At 34.2% G+C, this 21,058-nt stretch overlaps 1 protein-coding gene across 2 annotated transcripts in view; it reads right to left on the bottom strand.

Annotated features, from left to right (window-relative positions):
• The window catches only part of LOC106668283 (homeobox protein araucan-like), a 146,310-nt gene that overhangs the window by 108,376 nt on the left and 16,876 nt on the right, over positions 1-21,058 (bottom strand). Inside the window, exon 1 of one of the 2 annotated variants that reach the window (XM_024226589.1) lies at positions 12,404-12,616. The exons of the other annotated variant lie outside the window; for it this stretch is intronic. Coding sequence (XP_024082357.1) covers positions 12,404-12,499 — 96 coding nt within the window. The 5' untranslated portion in view covers positions 12,500-12,616. Of the gene's footprint in view, positions 1-12,403; positions 12,617-21,058 lie in introns of those variants that run through there. 2 annotated transcript variants of the gene reach the window in all.

Raw genomic sequence — 21,058 nt, 5'->3', positions numbered from 1 at the left:
ACCATGATTATTAATCAGATTTATGATAACCACATAATAGATGATAACTTGGCTCAAGGGTCAGTTAGTTTTATTCAAACAGACGAGTTGGCGGATTTGTGTATGCCTATCGGGGACGCCATTTTCTTAAGATATCATCAATCTCCCTCCGAATACGACTTCGTTAGAAAGACTCAAGCGGATTTTTTACTTGTCCCGGTCCGGCTGGATAAACTCTTTATTCAGCTCGTTCCATGACACTCATGCTTAATTAAGCTAAAACAAATCGTAACTTTCCATTTCTGGTATATCCAGATGGACAGAACCTTTCCTTCTTATCTTGTAGGCGAAAAGGCCAGGGAAACACAGTACAACCTCGAAGGACTAGTTAAAAGTTTTAAAAAATTTCGGCAGCTCTTTTTCCTGTGTTTCAAGCCAACCATCAGATTTCTCGACAAGGTAGAACTGGAGGTAAAGCTGAGTTTCCTCATTCGTTGGCAGTCTCCGCTACTTGGAATCGGCTTCATCAGACGTCATCACGGCACCAACCAAAAGGCGTTAAACTGCACTTATTCTTTCCAACCAGGTCTTAATCGTACACTCGTTTCTTTCCCAGGGCTGGAACTACTCTCCCGGTTCGTATAGCAACCCCACGGATGTGTGATTTAGTTGTTGCCTTAATTCAACCCAGTCGAGTTTTACCCCAAGACAGTCAGTCTTACGTATGAGTCAGTACCCGGTCGCTACCTCTAGAAGTGAACATCTTCCAACCAAGTAAAACTATTAATTCAATGAAACTACCAAACATCAAAAATATAATATAGATAGATAATAAGTAAAGTAATTTTTGTTAACTACCCGTTAGGTGACATGCACAAGGGGTCAAAACACTTTACGGTACTTGTTTCATATTTCTCTCAATTATAAAGCCATGGGTTATGCCCGGACCCCAAGCAGGGTAAGTATAAGCCACCGCAGTCCCCTGGGGCTACAAACCAGTCAAAACTTGTAAAAAAAAGTGTCTGAGAAAAATATCGTTTTGAGACGACTATCAAAAAGTATTAAAATTCAAAGTATATCTAAGTAGAAATTAAAAACCATGCATACCTTGGTTTGGAATTCCACAAAATACAAATCTTTAGTTTGAAAGGAAATGATTCACTGAAAAACGATTAATTATCAAACAACCGTTCTAGGTTCGAATCCCGACATAAGCCATGGCTTTATAATTAAGAGCTTTTTATTTGATCATGATCAAAGTATTCTAAAATGACTTGACCCCTTTCCGCGACACCCAACCAGTTACCCATCCGGAATGACAAGAACTTTACTTTATCTTGGATATCCCAAAATCTATGATTAACTATTTTTAAACTTAAATTGATTTATATTTTTTACGCTTGAGAGTTCAACGGGTCATATAATCAGCAGTTCGATAACAAACTTAAAAAGACAATTCAGACAGATTGAAATTTTTCTGGTATTTTTGTAGGTGTTCTTAACCTAATGTAGGAGTATAAACATTCGAATATTTGTAAATATTTTAAAATTATTGCTAAACAACAATAAAGTCGTGGTTTAAATTAATCAGAAGTGAAGCCTCATGTATCATGGTGACATGAGCCAATTAAACATAACGTAAGAACTAGCATAGTGTGACGCAGTTGTAATTGACGATAATTGGATTATAAGTCGACAATGTGAGTTCCTTAAATAGTCAAAATTTAACGAATATTAAAAGCAATTCATGAATGAAGAGAAGTATAAAATTGGTTCTATGAAGTGCTAAATAAAATTGAGCCAAATCAGAAATTTTCTTCACATTTTGAAAGTTTACTCCAGTCATTATGGTGGAACCTGAACACATGCTGGGTCCGACTGCACTCGCGGTGTGTTGGGCGTTTTTAATGAATTATACTGATTTTTGTCATGAATCCATTAATTCATGAATTGTTCCTTTGTCTGCTTTAATGATGATGAAGTGGTATTTTGTTAGTTTTTTCTATGTATTTTTGTTAATTTCTCCCTTGTATGTCCGTGGGTAAACAGATCGCTTTTTTGCGTATGGCTTGTGTTATGTTACCGTCTGTGTATGTATGTTTTTATTTACGTATTTTTGAAGTAGTTTTGTTTCTTTATTGTTGTAATTTTGTTTATGTTTGATTTAAGAATGTGTTCTCCGTTGTGCTTGATTATTTAGGGTTGAGTACTTTTATATTGTCTTGGGTGGGTGTGTTAAAGATGTTGATTGTTTCCTGAGGTTGTTGGATAGGTATAAGTTTTTTTTTCTTGAATGTTTCCTTAAACATAATTAAGAGATTTCTTTTTTTACTCAAGGTTTTTTCAGCAGTCTTCTTCAGTTTAAATTTTACGTCGGGGTTAAATGGTCAATATCATTTCCGAGGATGTAGAAGGGCTCAAGAAGTGACCCAGTGCCGGTTCAACTTTTAAGAACGTTAATCATTGGTTTAAAAATAGGACAAAGGAAGTAAACATTAAAAGAAAACATTAAGTTGAATGTGTAGATTGGGGTGAGTGGCACAGTTTCTCTGGCCGTATGAAAGAAGTCCTGTTTTTTTAAATAAAAATTTAAAGAAATTTACATATTTATGATTCAACATTTCAAATATATAAATATGACGATTTAATGGGAATTTTAAGAAAAACGGCACAAAAGCTTATTTACTCTGCTTAAATCTTGCATTTTATTCACCTGTTTTGTTATTCACAGCTTTTCATTTGGTTTCGTTTGGTTGGGTTTATTCTTGAGCAAAAGCTAAGAGCTGAACGGAGTCATGAGACCAAATTTGGGGTTTTGAGCAGTTCGAAACTTTTACTTGAACGTATCGGCTAAATCCGAGTAAGGACTCCAGACCAAAGAACAAAACACCTCGTTTTTACCGTTTGGGATACAGATAGAAATTCAAATTGAAACTTTTTTATAGGTCTAACTCAAAAACTCAGGCGTTCGACTGTTTATTAAATATTCAAAACACAAACGAAATGAGTTAATTTGGAAATAAAGGAGCGCCATTATTGAACGAAAAATAATTTTTAATAAAATCTCTCACAAAAAATTTAAAGTACAGAAATTCAACTTTCGCTTATTAATGATGACTCGATTTTGTATTGTGGGTTCTCATTAAAGATTTTCAATTTTTAAGGAAAATAAATTACCTTTATAGATATTTATATATTTAAATATAACAAAATATGTTATATGTTATTCTATATGAATGATCGTAATAATTAACAGTTATTAAAATGAAAGATAATCCTAACCCGACTCAGAATGAAAAAAAAACTATAGATATAAATACCGCAATGACTAAGAAGGGATTTATCATAATTGTAGAGTTTTAAACAAAACTATTATATTATTTGCGTTATTTCAATTATTAAAAACTGAACATGGAAAGAAACAGAAAATCATCCTACAGACCACAGCAGCTAAGAAAAGCAGACCAAAATGACCAGACTGCACTATTGTTGTTATCCAGCTTTAACAAAACTTTCACGTTATTTTTCAAATCACGCGTGTGTGTACCAGCTGATCAAGCACGGCTGTACATATCTTAATAAACCAGAATTGATTTGTATTATTGACTTTTTCGTCTAATCTGATCGTACCCAATTAGTTCAAACTAGCGGAACACTACGGCACAACATGAATAATTCTACTCAAAGAGCACAACGCTTTCACACAAAACGAATATGACACCACAAGAATAGCACCACTCTTTATGCCCTGAAGATGACCCGAATAAAGGTGGAAACGTCTGCAAAAAAAATAAAATAAAAAAGGAGTTTTTCGACTTGACATTCTTGAACGCTCCTGGCGACTTCAACAAATTATTCTACTCAAAATTGAACACACAGCTCTTGTAGAGTTTTAATTTATTTGTCTTCAAGATTTAAAAAGAAATATGCTATGTTTTGTGCAATCAAAATATAAAATATCTGATTTGAGTTGAAGAAGATTGAAACGGTTAGATCAGCACGTTTAATTTTGATTTTGAACTAATCAATTAATAAGTATGTTTAGATATTTCTATATATTTTATATATTGTAAGTATATATTTTTTATTTACTTTCATGATGTGAATTTGATCGGCTAGCATCTGGCAATGGTAAAGGGCGGTGACTTTAAAAGTAAACGGTGGGGTGGTGCTTGGGGGTTGACGGCTTCTGCCCTCTTCCCACGACGTTAAAATCTCCGGATTTTTTATTTTATTATTTAGTCGTTTATTTTTGAACTTTTCCGTGAGTATATGGTACAGATCGTAAATAAAGATAATTCGTATATACCGTCCTAGGAAACCGTTTAATAATTTAAGAAGAAAAATAGAAAATTGTTTAAGTATTTAGTCTGTGATTAATGTTAAATAATTTGAATGAAGTTTTTCATTTGAATAGAAAATTAGAATAAAGAGACAAGTTGAAAACTTGATAGATGTCAACGCTAAATATTTACTCGAAAAGGACTTTTAGTCCTGTCTCCCAATGTAAAACGGCCTCGTAGGACCAAGTTTACTGAACCTAAAGGAAATTTATTCAATGACTTCTTTTTTTTTATCTAACACCTCACTATGAATGAAGTCAGAATTAATTGACTCCTAGCCGGAAAGGGCTAAGTGGAAAACAGGTAAGTCTTAAGGGTTGTCTATCTGGTCAGGATTGATGGAGGAGGGTCCGGGCCAATGATTCTTCCTCCCTTCTCTTCCTTCGAGGCCCACTAGAAATAAAGGATAGCCGGCATTTTTTTGTTTGTTGTCTGTTTGTTTTTTTAATTTGTTCTTTTATTTCGTGAGGGCGAGGGGGTAAAACAAAGAGCAGGCGTGTCGCGATTATTTATTGTTCTAGGCATTGAAAATATTTTATTGTAAACACAATGCTCCGGACTATCAATTTATATAAAACTGAACTGCATAAACAGCGAAAATCAATTTTAAGTTGTTAAAATTTACTGGCTGGATGACTTACAAGGTGAGGCTACAGACTATAATGAAGTTTTTTGGCGACACTGCATCGTAAAATACTAGTCGTTTCCGAGCGTTCTTGTCAATGGACCTTAAAAGCTAAGAAAAAATTTGATTTTTTTATGTAGAATAAGAAATAAATATGCAGCATATTAGATATACTAGATACATAACGACGCTTCCAGTAGAAATGGCCTCTACGATCATGGATATTGAAATACAGCAATTACGACGCAGCGATATGTTAAAGAAGGTTAACATATTTTATCAAGAAGAAAATAAGTTGATATTTTTTCACCCAAAGAAATCATTGAATACAAATTTTAGTGAAAAAAATATTTTGTTTCCTTTAAACCCTTTTGCCTTATAAATTGCTTCCAATATTTTTTCGAAAAACAAAATAGTGATAAATTTAAAGTTCACCGACTACGAAGCACTTAACAGGGGTTTAAACCGGATAAGTTAACGTACGAGAAGCGTATATATAAAATGAAACGTTTAAGACGATTTTGTTGATACAATCTTTACTCTTCTAACAAATCTGATATAAAATCTAAACTTTTTCGATATAGGCTCAAAGGAGAAAAGTCCAGCTTTGCAGCAGCTATGATACCATGGGCATGGGATAAGATCCAGAGGAGTTATGAATGTTTGAAAGCGGAACACCGGCCATTGGAGGAAAAAATTGCCCATGGCTCATCCAGGACAAAACCTTTAGTATATGACATTTTGTGACCGAGCAACATAGAAATATAGAATAAACATGTGTTTTATATATAGAATAAACAAAGCTAATTTTAGTTTTTTCCACCCTAACAAACACTGAACCCAATACTACCCTAATAAAACCCTGAATATCAAATCTCGAATTTTTCGCCTTCCATATTTCTGCGATAATTTTCAAAAATTACAAAAATAGGGATTACTTTAAAGCGAGACCATAGAACCGCAAGTAATATCAGGGGTTTAGAACCGTATAAACGAGAAAGAATGGCCTAAACCGGCTGCCGTATATAAATCAGAACTGTATTTTTCTTACTTACAATTACTTCAAATCAAAATATAAACTAAAAGAAGGTAGCTTTTCAACCTTTGTAATACAAACATTTCCTCACTGATGATGGCGCAATGCCGAAACACGTTTGAGTAATTCAACAAACCCACGAGTGAAGACCCGACGCCGGTTCAGCACCTTGTAAAGAGTTGAATTTGGACAGGATCCAAAGGAATTATGAATTTGTTTAAGTGGAACATGGGTCATTGGAGAAAAACGATGCCCACATCTGATCCAGTTCCAAAATGTAAATCCGTTTACGTTTACCATACCGTTTTATGACCGTGCGGCATAACAAAGTAACTTAACATTTTTTTATGGAGGAACAAAGTTAATGTTTGTTTTTCCAACCTTGAAAACCCTTTAATACAAATTTTTAAGAAATATTTCTCAAATGTTTTCTATAGCTTATGTCCAATATTATCGTTGTGCAGAATCCAAAATGTATTTAGAAAGACGCAACTTGAAAATGGCGAAGTGCTGAGGCAGATGAAAATGTTATGTGCAAATAGGCATTTTTGTTATTAAGTGAATATTTCTGTACTTTTGGTTTAATTCAATTTTTAAACAATCAATTGTGCAATTATTGAATGCCATAAATATTTTTATGAAGGGCTTTAAAAATAAATTTTGATACTGAATAATTTTCTTCTAACGTTTTATGATGATAAACTAAATCCCTGGTTTTTTATGAATTTACCGAGAAACCGATGAATTTTTTTTTGTCGTTTTATGTTAATTTTTTCAAAATGCGGAACAAGTGGTTATATTAATCATTAAACAAGTAATATTAAGCCTAATTATACCTATAATTAAACGGTATCCCTTTTTGCTTAGCCTGCGGAAATAACCGTTCAAAAATGTCCCAAGGTTGCAAGTTTCATTTTTAAAAAGAAAGAAAAAATAGTGTCAACTTTCAGCGTATCCCCAAGAAATAAGCGGACTTCGTTAACTTGATGTTTCGCGGCAATTTTATTCTCATATATTGCCATTGCTAATTTAATACTTTGAAATTTTTGCAGTTATAGTAAAATTTAAAAGAACTTTTTTTATGAAAATACATTAACTGCGAAACTTTAGGATTTTGTAAATAAAACTTCCGCCAACCAGTCAATTTTTTGAAGAATGAATAGTACAACTACCCGTTATCTTCAGTGTTAGATTTAAGTGAATTTTATGAATATTATTTATTGGACACGCCGAAGATGGCGATGACAACCCAGCGAGGTTAGGCAAACTAAAATGCTCATTAATGACGAAATTTCCTTTGAAAGACTAAATAATTGTTACAATTTATGGAGTTTTGAATGAAAAGATTTTCGTCAGATTCAGCCAGAGAGAAGCAATGAATCACAGGAAAGACAAGAAACTAAATGTTGCGTGTAAAATTTCATAATTTCAGTATTTATACGAATAATCGAGAATGTCGTCTACATAGGCACAAAATATAACTAAGCACCAGACAGACTGAAATAAACCAACTGACCAGTAAAAAACAATAAATAACAAACAAAGTATAATTATCCTATCACAAGATCTTCATTGTTTCGACCCTTCTCCCAGATTCAGTTGTACGTTTGTACCTTACCTCTCCTTACTTATATCCTTGACCAATTACAAAACCTCTGCATACATATCAAAGCCAACTCATTATGAAAGGATTTATCCATGAAACTGGCATAATTAGACTAATCTTGAATGAACAAAATATTATAATACAAAACCGGATACACCCCTTAAGCATTCCAGAGTACTTTATGTAGCAGAAACGACATAGTTCATCCACTAGATTTCTGTTCTACAGGAACTCAATCATTATGAAGTCTTTTTTCTAAACAGTAATAATCTAACATTGCCCCATAATAATTTATTTTGGCTCTACAAAGTTAGGTGAGAACGTAATATCGACCTTATTTATTACCCCCTAAAAGTTGAGAAATCCTCATTGTGCTATTCCTCCTCGAGGACCTTTTTCATTTTTTGGCAGGCATGGAACATTTTTGGTGACACTACGTCAAAAAATATTAGACGCGTGTCTGAGCGTTCTTCCCAATGGGATCTAGGAGCCGAACAAAAAATATTTCAAGTAATTTACATATTTTTTAAATAGATTTACATGTACTTCGAGGTTAGTAGTCGAGTTTTAGGTAAGATGAGAAAATCATAGGCAGAATTGTATAGAAACATATTTGACGTTGAACGTTTCAAAAACTAAAAACTGCGTGTAGTAAAGCCTTAAGCACTATTTAAAGCCCTTAAATACGAATTTGTATCGGAAAAAATATTTAACATTTTTGGCCTCAATTTTTGATGTTGCGGAATTAAAAACTAAACGCCATAAATTGATGGGATTTCCGATAAAATGTACTTTATTACAACCGTAAGAAAGCTGAATATAGTTTCAGCCTAAGTTAATGTTGAGTCTTTTCAAATACATTTTGGATTCTGCTGATTAATATTGGACAGCGGTTATGCCAAAGGTTGAAATATTTTTCTCAACCATTTGTATTCGGAGAGTTCTTTATGGTGGAGAAATAAATATATTTTATTATATAGCTTAAGTCATTTTTGAGTCTTCCCAAATACATTTTGGATTGTGTATAACGATAATATTGACTATAAAAAAAATTTAAGAGTTTTTACGTAAAAATTTGTATTCGGGGATTTTTTAGGGTGGAAAAACAAATATAAAATGTTAACCTACTGAGCTAAGTTGCTTGGTCACAAAGTGTAGGGGTCGATCAGGCGTGGGCACTTTTTTTCCAAGGGTTGTAAAGCCAAAATCCTCAAAAGTATGTGTGGAAAATGTACAGTCTTGACAGAATTATTAAGGGAGAAAAATAAGGTTGAAACTAACAAAACGTTTTATTTTATATCGCCGGTTATACTTTCTAAACGTAGGACGTTGGTACTATTATGTGCAGTTTATATGGTTTTAAACCCCTGGAATTTTAACTGTAGATCCGCGGTGATGTTTCAAAGTTATCACTATTGTTATGATTGTCGTATAAAATTCAGAGGTATTCTTCGAAAAATTTGACAATATATATTCTGTTGAATTACCAAAAATTTGTTTTCGGGAGTTTTTCAGCGTAGGCACATATCAACTTTTTTTCTTCTTAAAAAATATGTTTATCTACATTCCTATGCAGTCGGGCATAAAATGGTCTGATAAAAGTACAGATTGTCTACAAAAAAATTGATAACTCCTACGGATTTTATCCAAAATCAATCTTATTACAAGGCGTTTTTGTTTAGCGGTCATAATTGATCATATTAATTATTCCAATTAATTATTCATCTTTCAACTCAACCCATGCCTTAGATAAAAAAAATAATTAATTGAAGTTATTACAAGGGTTGAAAAGCTGAAGACTATCATAAAAAATTAAATTTTTTGCCATTATAAATGAGAAAAATGTCGATGAAATATACAAAAAAACCTCCTTTTAATTATCTTTAGTTTTAATTTATTTACGGACATTGTTTATGTCGTTAAGTGTAGTTTAAATGGTCCTAAATCTCCCTAATGTTTCCTGTATATCGGCTGGCACGTTTTACGATATTTACAAAAAGGCGATTTTTCCCCAAAAATTTGTATTCAATTTCACTTTTTTTGGGGGGACTAAAACATTTATTAAGTTAGTTTGGAAAAAAAATTAAACTTAAATTGTTCTTAGCAGCTTGCCTTAGTTTTTGCACCATGGATAGTACAATACATAATTTGTGACCCTATTAAAAAATGCCTTTTTTGCTATAAAAATTCGTGTTTAAGGGCTTTAAAAAGTGTTTAAAACCAAAACGAATAGTTAAAAAAAATTGGCCGTTTTGTTTTCGTACTTTTTATATATAACTATGTATATCTTCTGTAAATCTTTTAATACAATCTTGTATATTATATGTTTATGTTTAGTAACCGTTAATAAATGATTATTTGGAGATCGTGAGATGCGGTCTGGTGTGACGTAGGTTTAGAAAAACATTTTCTTTATCTTAAGAACGTTTCGATCTTTATTCAGATCATCTTCAAGACTCAAAGTGTTTGTTTCTGGGTAGATGTAATATTACAGTGTGTCGTGTTTAAAGCAGTAATTACACATCTACACAGAAAACCTACACTGTGAGCCCTGAAGATGATCTCAATAAAGTTCGAAACGTTGGCACGATAAAGAAAATGTTTTTCTTCGTCACACCAGACCGCATCTCACGTTCTCCAAATAATCTTGCATATTATTTTCTTATCCTAAGTAAAAAAATAAAAAAATAAGTAATACTGCTGTGTAAAAAAAGTTGAATATATATTGAAGTACTTACTCAACAAAGCAAGAAAAGCACATTAAAAAAACAACTTAAATTAGATAAAACATTTTTTTTTATCGGCCCCAAGAGCTCATTGGCAACAAAGCTCGTACACGTCTCTAGTATTTGTAGACATAGTATCTCCAAAAAAGATAATTTCGTTAAAATTATCAGTGATCCCATGTTCTTAGCCTCCCCTTGTGAATGGCCCGTTCTTTCAAGGTTTCGGGTTGGTTCTCTTTTCAGGAACTACGCGACTTTTGAGATCTTTGATAGTAAAATTCCTCGTAATTGTTTAGATATGGCTGGGCAAGAGTGTACTTGCATAAAGGAGAGAGGGCGTGAAGCAGTTCATATTTTAATAATTAATTAACTTAATGATTAAATTAACATACGTACAACGCAAAATACGTATATACCACTACTCACAGGCGATCCAAACATCGAATTACAAAAGATTGAAATAATGATTCTCCAGTCTATGTGGACTTATAGTGTCGAAGACAACCAAGCTTCCGATTCTCAACGTATCTAAAGATTCGAATGAAAAGTCTTAAGAAAAATTATCAACGTTCTTTTTATGCATCAAGCATGACCCTACACCGACACCTGATAATACCTTTGTTCCAGAAGTAGCGAAAGTCTATTGCAAAAAAACCAATCCCTTTCCGCACACCTCAATGGTTTGGTTAAGCTCACTCATCCCAGGTAATCCTTCCCATCGGCTGAAACGCAGATGGCCGCATGATGCCATAAGTAGTGACGGAGAAAATTGGAAAATTTGACTTTTGAACTGTTGGCTCTACACTGGGGGATTGTTTATACGTTTCTCAAGTCAATTGTATGCATTGTATAAATTCATTTTTTTTTCACATCCTACATGTATTTGTAAAATTTAAACAATGTTAATCCCAGGCCCTGAAGATGATGTCAATAAAAATCGTTGGCATGATAAAGAAAATATTTTTCTAAAACCTCCGTCACACCAGATCGCATCTCACGATCTCCAAATAATCATTTAATAACGGTCACTAAACACCACACATAAATGGAAACAATATTTTTGAATACATTTAATGAGATAATTGTAAGATATCCTTTATTAAGCTACTATTTTTTTTATTGCTTAATTAGAATAGAATTATTAGAACAGTGTCAGAATCATTGAAAATTCTCGTGCACCTCAAGATTTAAAGGGCAGAAAATGAAGGAAAAAACAGAAAATACCTGGTAACACAGAAGAGTAGTGATATTTAAACCTCTGTGTTGATAAAATGTTAAAAACGAAAACCAACATAAATTCCTTTTTATGTTAAAGAATGATTTTTGAAATATAAATAGAAACAACATTTTTGAATTGGTTTAATCAGATAATTTTAAGATATTCATTATTAATCTAAAATTTTTTATTGCATAATTAAAAAAGAATTATTAGAACAGTGTTAGAATCATTGAAAATTCTCGTGCACCTAAGGATTTAAAGAGCAGAAAAAAAAGAAAAACACCGAAAATATCTCGTACCACAGAAAGGATGTGTTATTTAAACCTGTGTTGATAAAATGTTAAAAAAGAAAAACAACATGAATTCATTTTTATGTTAAAGAATGATTTTTGAAATATAAATAGAAAAGATATTTTTGAATTGATTTATTCAGATAATTTTATATCCTTTTTTAATCTGCTTTTAATTTATTGCTTGATTAGAAAAGAATTATTAGAACAGTGTCATAATCATTGAATTATTATCGAAGAATTATCGTGTAACTAAGGAATTATAAGGCTGAAAAAGAAGAAAAAACCGGAAATATCTGATACCACAGAAGGGGAGTATTGGGGGAAGAAGGAGGGTTGTCATCGGATTTCGCGCCCAATTCAAAGACGGCAACTGTCCTCAATACATCTTCAGACCTAAAGACGCCAGAGGAATCCATAGTTTTGCAAATTTTTCTTCCACTTGCTTTTCATTTTTGCGATAAAGCCAAAATAAATTTCCTAATTTTCCACTCCTTAATTTTTTTTCATAATTGTTGCATGTTTTATATGTGTGTTTATTTATTTTTTGTGTGCATATCAATTAGAATAAAGATTTACCTTATTCATGTTGTAAAGATCCTGTTGTGTTTGTTGTTGTTGTTGGCAAGAGCCCATGATCGGGGGTACGTCCTGTTCCCAGCAGTTTTCCTCCATGTCAAAAAAAATTTGTTATTGCCACCGGATCCAATTAAAGGGTCATAACGTGATGATGATTTTGATGATGCACCTTGTTTCGAGGCCGGTAGAGCACTGAGCTTCCAGCGGCCCCTATCCCCACCCTGGCCGATGTATAATTAAGCTCAACCTGGTATTGCGCCCTATACATTGTCGCTCTCCCTCGCACCGTCCTCCCTCTCCCTCCAGCGGTAGCACGCTCTCCCTCATCGGTCGGCCCCTCTCGCTCCCTCCCATGCTTCGCATTTGCGCCCTTTGACCGTCCCTCTATTAAACACCTGACCAACCACAAAACGGTATTTTTATTTTTTAATTGCACCGCGAAAAACTTGCCCCGGGCACCCTACTTCCAGGAGAACGGGGCGTTCCAACCCCACCCCGCTGAGTGAGGTAATTAGCTTAACAATGCCCTTTGGGGAAGTAGACGTTTTCTCTTATAATTGGACGGCTACGGTTCATAGAAAATAAAATAAGAAATTTACCCACTCTCAATTTTTGTAAGATGGAGAAAATACACCCAACCCGCAATACCATCTGACCTTTTCTTCCAGCTTATCAGCTTGTCCCCTTATTATACCATAACCAAATTTTCAAAAGAAACTATAGCCAAAAGGATCAACGTAAGATAATAATATTTCATTTGAGATGATTTTTTTTTGTACAAAATGGTTTTTCGACACAACACAGGACACATTTTACGCAAATTCCCAGAACTCAAATGCTCATCTTCAGACTGAACGAGCATGGGAGCATAATGAGCATTTGTGAGCTCGAAATCCTAATAACTGCATACAACAATTTGTGAATAAAACCATCGTTTTCAATCAATGAATTGATATACTTATTCAAGTTTATATGGTAAACACGCATTATCCACGTAACTTTATGCTTAGTAAATTGATTGGTGTTTTCTGCACAAATGTGCAACATTTCAGTTAACACACAATCACTGAATCAGACTCAATACTTAAAACTGAAACAAGGCTCTAGGGCCAATATTTATGAATGGAGAATAAATAAGCGAGAAATGGAAGGCACAAAAGATGGCGTTGAACTGCAAAACGAAATTAAACATGTTAAGTACGCTGGACAAAATCAGCCTCTGCTGGGTTCCAGGACGTATGGGAGTAGCATGCAACGAGAAAGCAGACACTCTTGCAAGAAAAGTGGCTCCTATACAGCTGATACGACCAGAACCCTTCTGTTGCATAGGAACAGACTATCAATGAATACCTCAGACAGAAGGATAAAAAGAAAATGAGAGAATAATGGAATTCACTTATAGGACACAAACAATCCAAGAACCTCCTTACAAATTTTGGAAGGAAAGAAGTGATAGTATGTATCAAAGGAAGCAGGAAAAAGTTGCGAATACTAACAGGATTCTTATCAGGTCACTGCAAACTAACATTTAAAGAAGATTGGTATAATCCATGACGCACATGCAGATTCTGCAAAGGGGCAGAGGAGACAGCAACATACCTATTAACAAACTATGGTGCTACACCTGCAGGAGGAAGTACTTTGGGATGTACAGTGTGACTGTAGAAGAAACCGGGCCTAATCAGGGCGAATAACGGGGTATACAATAGCTCTTCAAGGGCGCAGTATATTACACCCCGACTATTACATCTACATCTACATCTAATGGAAGGCACAGCGATATTATATTATATTCTGACAGCCAAGCTGCACTCAAAGCATTGGCTTGACGTTGGATCATGTCTGTCCTGAGTACTCAGGGATATGTAGGAATAAAGATAAAAAGGAGGACAAATTGAAAAGGTGTGGTTGAGATGGGAAGTTAGTGTCCGAGTGGATCGAGATCACGCTAGCTCAAGTGGTGGAGCAGCGGCGTATCAAGCCGAAGATCGTGGGTTCGAATCCCGATTGTGACACTGACTTTTTTATCTCAACTAAAAATCTTAATTAATTGAAAAATATTAATTGCTCAAGCAGACCACAAAAACTGGTGAAAGAACAAAATATTTGTTGTCTTGGTCCGACGGCAGAGAGGACAATAGAGTAACGAAGGGATTAATAAACTTGCGAGATACAGCAGAACGATAGCAAGAACCCTTCTTCCCTATTCCGAACTAACATACATACACAATATCCAAGGATTGACCTTAGGCCAAATACCTCGATAAAAAAGTCTCGCCTTCAAGTCTACCAGACAATGACTCAATAGGAATAATACAATATTAGTAGTAACAAAACACAGAAGTTGAGGAAACCTCAATGTATACAGGGTGACTTGCTACTCGTGCTACAAACTTCACCAGTAGATTCTTCACCCTAAAATGAACAAAAAAAGTTCATATTGACCATGGTCCGATTCTCAACCATTTCAGAGTAATTTCGCTTTTTATCGATTTTGAAAGATATCACGTCCTGGCGTCGGAAAATCGTGATATCTTTTAATCTAAACATTTCTCTTAAAATCTATAAGCACCGTTGAAATCCCCGTTAATTTTTAGAGAGAATCAAAATCATAATTCCATTGAAATTTTTTAATTTAATTTAATGCCCATTTAGTATGTAATGCTTAAGAAGTTTACAAACAGCTAGAAGGTCAAGGAAGAAAGACCCAAACGTTTTGCCACCTTCATCTTCTTATTGAAAAATTAACGGGGATTTCAACGGTGCTTATAGATTTTAAGAGAAATGTTTAGATTAAAAGATATCACGATTTTCCGACGCCAGGACGTGATATCTTTCAAAATCGATAAAAAGCGAAATTACTCTGAAATGGTTGAGAATCGGACCATGGTCAATATGAACTTTTTTGTTCATTTTAGGGTCAAGAATCTACTGGTGAAGTTTGTAGCACGAGTAGCAAGTCACTCTCAAACATTAGCAATCCTTGAACCACCATTTTTTCTCTTTTTGTCATCAACATCTTGGTCTCACAACCACTAAATAAGAAAATGACGAGTGCGTTGGAAGCGTTATTAAATCAGGTAGTTTTCCTCAAATTTGCTGCCTTCTGAGACTAAAATTAGAAACTCTGGATTACTTTATACACTTTCCGATTTACACAATTTTCCACTCTTTTTGTAGTTCTGGCTGAAATAAAACACAAAAAATTAGCCCAAACATTTTGCCACCGTCATCTTCTTATTGAAAAATTAACGGGAATTTCAACGGTGCTATTAGATTTTCAGAGAAATGTTTAGATTAAAAGATATCACGATTTTCCGACGCCAGGACGTGATATCTTTCAAAATCGATAAAAAGCGAAATTACTCTGAAATGGTTGAGAATCGGACCATGGACAATATGAACTTTTTTGTTCATTTTAGGGTGAAGAATCTACTGGAGAAGTTTGTAGCACGAGTAGCAATTCACCCTGTATAGTATGCTCCTTAAAAGCCTGGCATTGAAGAAAAGGTTCTACCTACAAGAAAAAAAAGTGAATCTACTAAATATAAATGAAGAGCCACTATCAAAGCTATGGAATCTGATAAAAAATCTAACAGTTAGATGATTAGCTATAACCCATATTTGGAGGAGCAACATTCTCAGTTTGACTTACCTACCTACCTAGAGAAGAGAGCGGAGGTTGATACAGATCACTATTGAATGTACAAGGTAACAAGTTTTTCAACAAATAACAAATACGTGTAAGAAAAGCAAGGATTTACAAATCTAATTAACAAAAATACTATATACTTTTCACAACTATCAGAGTACTTTATAAAACTTCAGGTGCTGCAGATTGGTATAAAGAGAAGAGTATAAAAACGTGAGTAATTGATCAACCGTCGGTGACCTCATACGCATTATTCACGTTTAATAACATTTTAATTGGCCTCTTTATCTGTAGAAAAATCTTTTAATGATCTTAACCCAATGGTTAAAAGTGGCATGAAAGACTCGACGTTCTCCAAGATTTGCTATCAGAAATATCTGAAGAGTTTCAATTAGTGTTTTATGATAGATTGTACTTTTTTTCTTCTTTCAAGTAATCCTCTTCCACGACTAAAATACAAAAAGTTCCTAGGATACTTATGTTCAATTTTTCATCTTTTTATAATTTAATCTTACAAGAGATTACAAGATATCTTACGTATCAACTATTCTTTCATCTTACAAACTTATTAGAAAGGATTTACCAGAGAGTTATAGAATCACCAAAATATAATATATTACATATTATTACGCCATTCCTACACGAATTGCGTTAGATATGTACGCGTGTAAGTAAGTAACAGAGAGAGAGAGAGAGAGAGAGAGAGAGAGAGAGAGAGAGAGAGAGAGAGAGAGAGACAGAAGAAGGAGAAAAAGAGATGGAGGGAGAGACAAACCATATGAGAGAGAGAGAGAGAGAGAAAATGAGAGAGGCACAGAAGGAAGGCGAGATAGAAAAAGAGAGAAAATGAGAGAGAGAGAGAGAAGGAAATAGGTAGATATAGAAAAAGATAGACGGAGGGAGAGGGAGAGAGAGAGAGAGAAGCACAAGACGAAGAAAAACAGTTGGAGTGAGAGAAAAAAGCCATAAGAGCAAGCGAAAGAGACAGGATAAAAAAGTTACACAAGGAGGGCGATAGAGAAGCAAAAAAGGTAGATATAGAGAAAGAGAGACGGAGAGAGAAAAATGAGATAGAAGAGAAGATGAGAGAGAGAAGCATTATACGAAGAAAAAGATTTAGTGTGAGAGAAAATACTATATGAGCAAGAAAAAGAGGCAGAAAGAAAGAGATAAACAAGGAGAGCGATAGAGAAGCAAAAAAGGTAGATATAGAGAAAGAGAGACGGAGAGAGAAACAATGAGATAGAAGAGAAGATGAGAGAGAGAAGCATTATACGAAGAAAAAGATTTATTGTGAGAGAAAATACTATATGAGCAAGAGAAAGAGGCAGAATGAAAGAGATAAACAAAGAAAGCGATAGAGAAGCAAAAAAGGTAGATTTAGAGAAAGAGAGACGGAGAGAGAAACAATGAGATAGAAGAGAAGATGAGAGAGAGAGAGAGAGAAACCAGAAATGGGGACGAAAGGGAGGGAATGAAAGAGAAAAAGATAGATAGATAGATAAATATATATAGATAGATAGATAGATAGTAGAGAGAGAGAGAGAGAGAGAGAGAGAGAGAGAGAGAGAGAGATAGAGAGAGTGAGAGAGAGAGAAAGAGCATGTGTGTGTGCTTGAGTGTATACGATCGACAAAATAAAACTTTAGTTTATTCTATTCCAAGACATATCCTCCCTAGTTTAGACATTCAGAAAGTACTTAATAAAGTGCATGGTCACATTTTAAAGTAACATTTAGACATATTTTATACACCTATTTTATACAGCTTACGCTCTGAAAGTCAAGCAAAAATAAACTTAAAAAACTCTTTTCGGTATTAGCAGTCAGTATTCGTATACGTATACTGTTACATTCCTTGGCAATTTTGGGACTGAATCGGTCTTCAAGGAAATTCGAGATCGCCTGTAAAAACTTAAACACGTTCATTTGCATTACATATTTAAGGTTGTTTTGCCCTGATGATGGCGATCAAATGGGTCGAAAGCTTGGCAATAGCAGCTGATTTTGCTTTCTTCTTCACGACCATATCTTGATCCAGCGTGTTCGTAAACAATAACTCTGTTAGATTTGCATAATTATATACGTTATGCTGTTTATGTTACGTCGTCTATCCCATGGGAAACGTTTTTTTTTAGGAATATGAAGAGTCGGATGGTATAAAAGTCAGATCGAACGATGATAATTAAGTGCGGGCTGGTGATTGTGTCTGGGGTTGGGGGTGGGGCCAGGGGGCAGTATATTAGCCCGTTTGCCCCGAATTGCACGCGTTTATATTCACAGTTGCTCCGGTGCGGGTGTGTTTTCGGTTGATTGGGGCCTTGTCGGTGGGTGTGGCTCCTGTCTTCGATGAATTGGTTCCAACCCAGTCCACGACTTGGCACTGTTCCGAACTACGCCAACCAGCCGATGGCCAAACTCCCCGGAGCACAATGTACGCTTGAATCTTCTCCGTATAAAACCGGCCTTTGTTCTTCGAACAATTTATTTACAAATAGAACTTCTCCGATATCCCAGATTTCCTTTTTGCTGGACGACTTGGAGGAAATATATGCTCCACTATAATTTTTAACTTAATTAACATAAATTACCTTTTTTTAACTTGAAATTCTATGTACTATATGTTAAAAAACAAAATTAGTATTGTTTTTGCCTCTTTTACCTAGAGAGGCGTAAAATCTATCTATATACATATTATCTCTCCGCTCATTAAATGTAGGAGAGGTCCAAGAAACCTAATTTTGCGAGCTAAAATAAAATCCATTATATTGGTCCGATTGACCAAATAACTTCTTTCAATTAATTAATCTTTATGTAAGGCATTGGTTGAAATGAAAAAGCTAGTGTGACAAGCGGGATTCGAACCCACGACCTTCGGCTAAATACGCCGCTGCTCTACCACTTGACCTATCCGTGACTTCGATCTTCTCGGACACCAACTTCCCATCTCAAGCTCACATCTTGAATTTTCCCTCCTTTTTGCCATTTTTCTACCATCTACTTTCCTCTCGACCTATCTATCTTTCTACATACCTATCTCTCTACCTATCCACCAATTTAACTACTGATTAATATATTTTTTTATCTACGTACCTATTCACCTAAATAATTATTTATCTATCTACTTATCTAGCTATTTAATTATTTTTCTTCGTATATATATCAACCTATCTACTTATTCATCTACTCAACTATTTTTCTGCCTACCAACCTATATCTACCTATCCATCTTTAAGTATATATCTATCTATCTATATTCATATCTACCCATCCATCTATTTAATTATTTTTCTACCTATCTACCTATCCAACTATGTAATTATTTATCTGTCTACATATCTACATATTTAATTATTTTTGTTTTTTTCCAACTACCTATCTATCTATCTACCTATCTACCTATCCAACTATGTAATTATTTATCTGTCTACATATCTACATATTTAATTATTTTTGTTTTTTTCCAACTACCTATCTATCTATCTACCCATTTACCTACCTATGAACTATCAATCGATCGATTTAACTATTTACATATTCTTTTATTTAACTACTTATTCATCTATCGACCTATTACATACTTAAGAACCTATCCATCGATCTATCTATCTAATTATCCATATATTTAACCATTTAGCAATCATCTACTAATGTACCTACCTATCTTCCTATCCATCTATTAACTATTTATCTATCTATCTATCCATCTATTTCGCTATTTTTCTACCTTATATCTACTATCTACCTATTTATATATTTAACTGTTATCTATCTTTCCAACTATCTACCTATCCATATAATTAACATCTATATGTCTACCTATTTAGCTACCAATGTAACTATCCATCGATCGATTTAAATATTTACATATTCTTTTATTTAACTATGCCTATGTACCTGTCTCTCTATCTACATTACTATCTATTTACTATTTACATATTGTCTACCTATCTATCTAACCATCTACCTATCCATCTAATTAACTACATATCTATTATCTACCCATTTACCTACCCATGTACCTACCCATCGATCTAACTATATATCTACCCATCTACCTACATACGTACGTATCCATATATGTTTCTCCCTATCTACCAATCCCTCTAGATAACTACTTATCGATCTACCCATTCTGTTTGCAGGCCATGTCCATCAGACATGTGCTTGATAGAGAGGCGGCTATCCATCTATCTTTCATTAATTTATATTCTTGAAACACACACAAACTACGCACGTACGTGTCTGGCAGATTGTTCCAGCGAAAGATAGGAGATTCCCGGCAAACAGTTTGTATTTTCAGTCTTACTTCAAGGCTAATGCACCATCAGTATATGTTTATTCGCCACTACGTGGATTACCAAAATTTATTATTTCTAAACTTCTCAAAAATTTTTCTCGCTAGAAACGAATTTATAATCCCTACCATCTTAGAATTCACGCTGTTTGGTTTAAAAAATTGTTAATTCTATTGACAAAATCAAATCTTATACTAAGCCAAAGAGTCTATACCTACTTCATTATGTAAAAAGTGAATTGCCTGTAACTTAAATGTGGTAAGTTGAACTAAGTTTTTGGCGTACAGGAATGGATATTCGTACAAAAACAAACAGACTCACATATTAATGGCAATCTATTTTACCTTGCCCACGTGTGATGTGGGACGTCGGAAACAATGTTACACCTGCACGACAGCAATATTATTTTATTGGATTCAGCCGGTTCCCACACTTTCATTGCACCGGTATAACAAGTACGTTGGGAGGTAAGTCGAGACTTATTTCTACTGCTTGTTGGAATGAATAATTTGCAAACTTTGCCTTGCATTAATTCCCTTTTATGCACTTTCCTCGCCGTTTATGCAATTGTGTATCCGTAATAAAAATTATACAATAAAAATTATTGTACACATTGAAAAACTCACTTAAACGAATAAGTTATGAAATTATTGCTATAGTTTCAGGAAAAAACGTGCTTTGTAACACGTTTTAATTTATGTTGAAG

The sequence above is a fragment of the Cimex lectularius genome, unplaced genomic scaffold (genome assembly GCF_000648675.2).
Source record: "Cimex lectularius strain Harlan isolate CLEC.00 unplaced genomic scaffold, Clec_2.1 scaffold85, whole genome shotgun sequence".
In the NCBI taxonomy this organism is placed as follows: Eukaryota; Metazoa; Arthropoda; class Insecta; order Hemiptera; family Cimicidae; genus Cimex; species Cimex lectularius.
The sequence above is the reverse complement of the archived record's forward strand: the minus strand, read 5'-3'. Positions and strand labels throughout refer to the sequence as shown.